This window comes from Bison bison, unplaced genomic scaffold (assembly GCF_000754665.1).
Source record: "Bison bison bison isolate TAMUID 2011002044 unplaced genomic scaffold, Bison_UMD1.0 scf7180017864215, whole genome shotgun sequence".
NCBI classification, from domain to species: domain Eukaryota; kingdom Metazoa; phylum Chordata; class Mammalia; order Artiodactyla; family Bovidae; genus Bison; species Bison bison.
In genome coordinates this window covers 1,379,387-1,387,366 of record NW_011494787.1, presented here as the reverse complement: position 1 = coordinate 1,387,366, position 7,980 = coordinate 1,379,387, and the positions used below count along the sequence as shown (strand labels likewise).

Sequence of the window (7,980 nt, the reverse complement as noted above, 5' to 3'; positions counted from 1 at the left end):
GGACAGTGAATAAGCCATCCCTGGGCCTCGGTTTCCTGGTCTCTGAATTGGACCTGAAGGAAAGCTACAAGGCTCAAAATAGCCTGGAGTTAAAACTCCCCTCCAGATCCTCCCCATCATTCTATACAGATAAAGAACTTTCTCCCCCGAAGAAAGGAATGGACATTGAGATTGATTACATTCAGTTTCCAGCTAATCCCAGTCTCCGGCTGGTCTCAGGAATTCCTTGCGCCAGTTGCTGAAAGCTAACTAATCAAAAATAATCATGAGGAAAAACAGACCCCCTCAAAACGATGTATCTCTGCATCTATGTTTTCTATATATACCTACTCTCTTTTTGACTTAGCACAGCAGCTCACTAATCTGACTGCTGCCCCTTCTCGCCTCATTAAAGGTGATCTGTTCCTATCAAGTGCCGGTCTCCTTTTTCCGAACCTTGCTTTCTCTAGTTACAGAACCCACCATGCCCTGCCAGAGGCTGGCTGTGAGGATCCAATCAACAACAAGGATGCAGGTGAGACTGCCTGTGACCCTGGCTGCTCCTATGGCTCTGCCCCTCTATGAGGCTTCTTTCAAGCCCGAGTTTCTATGACTTGGGTGTGCTCTCAAGGGGTCATCTGAAGAGCACTGGTCTGGACACGCCCACCTCTAGTTTCTGCTCAGCTATCAACTTGCTGTGTGTCTTGGGGCAAGAAGCCTTCCTTCTCTGGTCCTTGGTCTCTTTGCTTGTTAATCCGGGGGAAGGAAGGCTGGGGGCTGCTGTCTTCGATGTCCTGGGTGCCCATATGAAGGCTGCTCCTGCCTGAGGGCAGGCAGATGGCTTCTGGGAACCCTTTCTAGGATTTCAGAAGCACCGAGGCCTCCTCTTCATCCTTCCACTTTTGCAAATTCTGCTTGCTCTGGCAGGGCTGGCTATCAAATTACCAGTGGGGGGGATGCTGAGAAAGCTTCCTCCCCAGGTGTGGCTATGAGGAAATGAGAGTCAAGCAATGACTCTGTCAGCTCTCTGAAGCTCAGCCTCCCTGCTCCTGGCTATAGAGCCTTGCGGGCTCCAGGCTGGGTATCTAATTGGTTTTGTAGACTGAGATTATGCAGATCCAGGAATGGGAGCATCAGAAAAGCACGGAGTAGACCTATTCAGGAAAGGGGAATGGGCTGCTCTCCCATTTAGTTTCTGTGTGGATTTAGGCAAGTCTGAACCTCAGTTTTTCAGCTGTAAAATGGGGATACAAATGACTGACTGGTGAGGGATCAATGGTAGAACCTTGGTTACAAGAGAGCCATGGGGAGGGCCCAGACTCAGTCTGGAGGCTCTGTCGGGACATCTGGGGTGGTGAGCCCCCTTTCCCTCACTGGTCCTGGGAACGGCTCAGAGCCCCACAACAGAGCTCTCAATTCCCTGCAGTAGCCCAAAGGCTCATGAAATGTGGACTAGTGGGTGGTGGGAGATTCAAGCTCTGGAAGACTGATGGTGAAGCTGGCCATCCTGGAATTACAGGTAGCAAGTCTGCCTCCTCTGGGAGAGCGGGTGAGCAGGCCCCTGGAGCAGAACCTGGGCAGCCTACAGGCCTGCCCCCCACCCCAGGCAGGCTCCAGGGCACTGGAAGGAAGAAAGCATTTCTAAGTAATTCCAGGCAGGAGGAAATCAATGAGACAAACAACAATAAGTGCAGCAACTCCTTAGTCATCAACCAGCTTCCTTCACAGCCTGAGAAGCAGTGCAAGGGTGCTGACAAGGCAGCACATTTCTTGGTATTTTCAGCCACACAGTCTCATCTGACTGTCATAACTCTCCATGTGCCAGGAGGTAAACAGGCAGAAACATCTAACAGGGAAGGGAGAGGGAACAGAGAGGTGAAGGGGCTCGCCCCAGCTCACACAGCCAGGTGGTGGTAAACTTGGGGCTAGGACCCAGATCCTGACTCCCCTCTGTGTTCCCTTCTCGGCTCAAAGCCCTGCAAGGCTGGAGCTCTGGGCGCTGAGCTTATTTGAGGTGGGTACATAAAAGGTCCTGTTCCAGAATTTGTCAAGATTTAAAGACATCTTAGAGAAAGAGAAATTAGAAGGTATCAGCTTGCAAAGTGTGGGACCAGTTAAGATGACAAAGACCACACTACATGCCTCCCAGAAGTCACCTTGAAAAGCGGCCCAACAGCCTTGTCCCAGGCCTCCCAGGAGGCCACAAGGTGTCCATGCACCCTTTTGAAGGGACTCGGGACTCTGCTACTCCGCCCTGGCATGTGACAACCCTACATGTGTATGTATAGCATGTGGTCCGGGGGCCTGGAGGTCCCTAAGTGAGGGCGCCAGGAACAGGCCAGGGACGGGAGATTGAGGATTGGCCCTGACCCTCCGGGTTCTCCAGGGGAAAGCTGCAGAGGAGAGAGTGCCCCCTGATCTGCAGAGGAGAGAGTGCCCCCATTCCTCTTCTCTGAGCTCCTCGTGGGCAGGCAGGCTATGCTAATGTGCTGAAAAGCTACTGGACAGGGAAGCAGGAGACCAGAGTTCCCATCCCGGCTGTGTGACCTGGGCAAGTGTTCTCCTGCTCCAGCCCTGCTGAGCTCACCTGCACAGGGTGGGGTCCGCTGGAGTGATGTGTGCAGTGCACCGTGGGGTTGCTTTTCTAAGGTGGGGCCTGTTGGGGTTTCTAGCTGGGAGGCGGACAGGAAATGTGGTTCCCAAGTGTGAGGACACTCAGGCTTCCGGAGCCTTCCTCTTCCGCTGCATCGTTGCTTCTTCCCAGTAATGAGTCCCGGGCTGGACACATCCTGTCACTTCCAGCAACTGCCTCCCTGCCCCTCTCCCGCCCACCCCAAAGCATCTGCATCCAGAGACAGTGTGGGCTGGGACTTCCCAGGTTCAGGTTCCCGGACGTCCCTGCTTCCACTCTCCCACAAGACACACGAGACACCCCCAGATCTGGGCAGAGGGGCCAAGCCCTGACCAAGGACCACACTTGGCCCAGCTCTGGCCTGGCGCCTGAGTGCTCCACCTGTGAAGTCTGAGGCCTGGGAGGGGCCTCTGGGAGAAGTGGCGCACCAGGCCTTGGCCCAGAAGAGGTTCAGTGGAAATGTGATAACGATGCCTTGTTTCCCTGGTGAGACACAGCCTTGACCCTGGCATGAGGCTCAGTGAGCGGAACATGGCTGGATTTCAGGCTTGACTCACCGCCTCGGTCTGGTGTGTGCCTGCTGGGCTATCCAAGGACTATCCTGGCCCTGGGCTGCAGGAAGGCAAGAAGCACCAAATCTGTGCTGTGGCCAAACCCAGAGTTCTGAGAGCCTAGGCTAAAGGCCACAGGAAGAGTGTTTGGTTCTGTGCACATAGCCTGTGTGCGTGCATGGGGGGATGTGTGAAGGGAGGCGTGATGTATATAGACAGAGGGTTATATGCATATAGGTAAACACTGAACTACCGAATTCTATGGCTGATTGTGAAGGATGGGGGGTGGTCTTCATACTAGAAACTTTCCTTATCTGGGGTGTCCCTGATATCTGAGGGTATCCAATCCCCACCCTCTATTTTCCTGGTCTCTGTGGAGTGCTGAGGTCAGCCCTGCCCCAGGCTGATGATGCAGGACTGGCAGCTCAGCTCTCAGCTCTTGTTTTTATCCCAGGCTACTTTGCCGGCAGCTGCATTTATAGTCTAGGCTCAGGAGGGCAGAGATCAAACGGGTCTGCAGAGACACACACTGGGCTATCACTTCTCCCAGAAGTGGGGAGAGACCTGGTGGCAGTTGTCATGGGGTGGGAAGGAGATAGGAAGGGCAGGCAGGAAAACTGAGCCCCCAGTTTACTGTAGAGAAGCCATTGAGGTCCAAAGATAAAGTCAGGAGAAAGAGGAATAGGAAAAGAACAGAATGGAACAGAAGCTGAGGAAGGCAGGCATCTCTAGAAGCAGGGTTGCCATGTACAGTTGCACAGGCAGTGCACTGCACAACTGCAAGGAAGGCCATTGTATTGATAGATTGCCCTGGTGCTGTTTAACAGGGAGGCCCTGGGTGTCATAAAAACAAAAGAAGTGAGCTCACTGTGATCCAGTTCCAGAGCTGATGTCCAAGTTTCCATTACTATCTGTGGACAACACGAGGTCAAGTGATTACCCTTTGTTACTCACAGGGACATTAAGACGCAGGGGAAAATGTGACCTACTCAGACCCACAGGTTCTAAACCCCAATGCTCTAAACTCCCAGTCCAGTGCCCTTGGAAACCCAAAGGCTGGAATCTTCTCTGGACCCCCAGTCAGGCTGTACTTGTAGGAACGTAGCCACCCAATGCTTGGGGAGTTCAAGGGGAGAACTTTGTCTTCTCTCTTCCACGAGGAGACACAGGCTGTCTGTGTAAATCCCCTTTAGGCCTAAACTCAGGAGGACCTAGAGAAAGACTTAAGGGGTGATGGTAGGGACTGGTCAGGAGGAAGGGAATAATTAGGGAAACAAATAGAAGCAGGCAGCTGTCCAAGCTGCCCCCTGCACCCCACTATGGGGCCCTGAACAGAGTGCTTCCAAAGGGCAGGTAGACCAGAGGGAGGGGGTGAGATGCCCCTCCCCCCCAGGCCATCGGTTCTATGCCCGCCTCACCCCTGCACCACCATACATGCACCTCACCCCAGGCATGTGTGGGAGGAAGGTGGGTCGTCACCAAAGGTCGCCCAGAGAACTCTTGCCTGTGCAAAGTCTTCCCTTCCCAGAAGCTGCCGTCTGAGTGCTGGTTTGGCTCCTGCCCAGCTGCCAGCTCCAGGACTGGGGTGGGCATGGCTTCATCATCTTTTCTTACCAGAAATACAGCATCAGCCCAGAAAGGGTAGGGGGCTGCCTGGGGCACACAGCCTGGTGTGGCTGGAGAGGCTGGGGGAGCATAGTCATGAGCCGTAGCTTTAAGACTTTTGCAGTATCCATCTAGTATTTTAGAGCTAGGAAAAACCCAATGATGCTGGTGGTGGTGATGACTGGTAAGAACTCATTTTTACTGGGCACTTGCTATGTGCCAGACAGGAGATTTTTCACTTGTGTTATTTCTTCTAATCCTCAAACAACCCTAGAAGGTAGATAGACTTATGTCCCCCACTCTTCAGGTGAGGCGGCTGAAGGAAAGAAACCCTCCAGGTCACTCTACCAGGAGGTGTTAGAGGCAGGCTCAGAACGCTGGTGGTCTGGCTCCCGAGTTCAGGCTCCTGATCCCCCATGCCAGGGACCTCCCTCAATGAGCAGTCACCCACATCTGCTGGAATGAGCATTTTCAAGGATCCAGCTCCCTGCTCTCACACCCCAAAGCACACTGTCATCCTCACGCTGTTGGATGAAGTCCTCTGCCAGCACTTGCCTCCCCTGCAGAGCTGCCAGCTCCTGGGGCAGGGACAGCAGGACCTTCAGAACAAGCCAGGGTCTGGCCCAGGAAGAAACCCAATGAGGTGAGTAAGGCAGACGCTGATATGTCCATTTCACAGATGAGAAGCCTGAGGCCAGCTGCTCCTGAGTGACAATGGACCTAAACTCTGGTGCTAGCCCCTGCCTAGGACCACCCCACACAGCACATGAGGCAGCACTGACTCATTAGGAGGCAGCAAGGCCCCAGGAACCTCTACCCTGGTATAGAAGCCGGAGAACATTCTGGAAAGAACACAACACAGAGCCAGGGCCAAGCCTACTAGGGGCCTCGCTTACCTCTGCTGATCCTCTGCTTCTCTCCAGAGAGGATGCCTGGTGTGTCGATGACGCTGATGCTCTCCAGCACGGGATTGGGCAGCTGGGCACACACAAACCTGCACGGGTGGGAAGAGACGCATGGTGAGCTGCCATTCTGCCCTTGCCTCTCAGGCACCCTCCTTTTGGCCCCATACCAACCTCTCCTGCCCTGGGCAGAGGTTCCAATGCAGACTCCCAGCCCAAGTTAGACCAACCCCCATAGTGGACTCAGGATCTGTACTTGGAGGAAGCTCTCGGGGGCATCCTAAGGCAGCTGTGGGACTATGTCTGTGAGCCCCTGCTGGCAGGGCCTCCAGGATGTCCGGCACTCGATCCCTGCCCCCCCAGGAGCACAGTCTGGTAGAATAGTGGAGGTGTGCACAAGGATACGGGTACCATGGGACCAGCACCCCCACGAGGTCAAGTGAAGGACTCAGGAGATCCAAGGTGGAAGGAAGGCTTCCTGGAGGAGGAGACACTACAACTGGACTTGAAGAATGGGCCACACCATGCAGGAATGCTTATGTGGGCTTTTAAGAGGCCCACATTTCCAGTGTTACATACCAAAGTCTCCAAATACAAACTGGTAAACCCAAGCTGGATCCTTCTTACTTCAAGCCTTCTCTCTTAAACGCCATTTTTGGTGGAAGCCAACAAGGTGTCTGACCATCACAGTTCATGGTCCCACTGTCTTGGGAACAGACAGGGAAGGGAGCCTCTGCTCTCCAGTAAGGTGGCTGCAGAAATGCAGGTCAGGTGAGGAGGCCAGGGATGCATGGGAAAGAGAGTCCAGGAAGCCACACAGGGGAGACAGAACCTGAAGTAAGACCTCAAAAGGTGACCAGTTTTGCTGGGAGGACAGGGGTGCAGGCAGGAAGCCAGGGTGCGTGTGTGTGTGTGTGTGTGTGTGTGTGTAGCCAGGTGAAGATACAGAGACGCACAGAGTGGAGATGGCCATGTAAAGATGGAGTCAGAGACTGGAATTATTCTGATACAAACAAAATGCCTGGAGTAACCAGAAGCTGGAAGAAGCAAGGAAAGATTTCCCCTATGGGCTTCAAAGGGGGCATGACCCTGCCAACACCTTGATTTTGAACTTCTAGCCTCCAGAACTATGAGTCAATATTTACTTTCAAGCCACCTAGTTCATAGTAATTTGTTCTGGCAGTCCTAGGAAACTAACAGAAGCAGGGGGAGATGCCACACGGAAATGAGAGGGGGAGGGGAGCATGTGTGTGTGTGTGCGTGTGTGTGTGTGTGTAGGCACCAGGCCAGGGGACACTATCACTGAGATGAGAACCAGAAGGCTGGAGCAGCTAGACACGTGGCCAGACAGGGAGGCTGGGGCCAGATTATGAGGGCCTTGAAAGCCACATTAAGAAATGCAGATTTTATACTGAGGGTGGTAAAAATCCATTGGAACGTTCTAAGCAAAAGAGTGATACAATCTGATTTGGTGGTTGTCAGCTTCTCCAGATCAGTTTGGTAAGTACTTATGAAGCAAATGCTGCGTTTCTGGCACTGTGCTCGATAGTCCATGGCGCGGCCCCTGTCCTATTAAAGCCCATGGTTTCCTCTATGCCTTGGGCCCAGCCAGATTCTTGTCCATAGGTTCTAAGGCACACCCCAGCATTCCTCAATAAATTCCACGTTCTGCTGAAACCAGTTTGAGCAGGGTTGCTGTCACTTGGTGACCAGGAGGTCATGTACATGGGGCTGGTGTTTGGGGCCAGGGCTCTGGTTGAGCATCACCCAGGCCAGGTGCATGGAGTGAGAAGGGCAGGAAGCTGAGGGGAACACCAGGTCACAGGGGCCAGAGCAAGAGGGGGCCGGGGAAGACTGGAGAGGGTCTGCCAGGGAGACAGGAGGAGGCCAAGGAGCTGAGAGGGGATGGTGGTTGAGAGATGGGCTGGGGTGGGGGCCGAAAGTGCTGACGGCTTATCACAGAGAGGTCACCGACAATGTTCACATGGGCAGCTGTGATGGGAAAGCCGTGTTCCACAGGGTGGGGGCAGGAAGGAGTGAGGAGGTGAAGCCCAGAAGCTTGGCTGTGGAAGGAAAGCGAGGGGGTAAGAGCTAGTAGGGCCTGCTGCAGGGTTCTCAAGAAGATAGTTCCCTGTGGTAAAGGAGCCAAGGGAGGGTGGAGCTGTCAGGAAGAGGAGTAACCGACAGAGCCGTCCCTGGGAAGATGGCTGGGTGTTGGGGGTTCTTGGTTGGGGGTGGGGAAGCGGCAGACCTGAGGGTAAAAGAGGATGCAGCTCTCTGGGCTGCATGGCGGGGGAGGACCAACGCAAAC

The 7,980-nt window shown here is 54.0% G+C and overlaps 1 protein-coding gene across 1 annotated transcript in view; it reads right to left on the bottom strand.

The window, feature by feature from the left end:
- EHD3 (EH-domain containing 3) overlaps positions 1–7,980 on the bottom strand; it is a 29,066-nt gene that overhangs the window by 8,614 nt on the left and 12,472 nt on the right. The window contains exon 3 of the mRNA XM_010845286.1: positions 5,664–5,761. Coding sequence (XP_010843588.1) covers positions 5,664–5,761 — 98 coding nt within the window. The remainder of the gene's footprint in view (positions 1–5,663; positions 5,762–7,980) is intronic.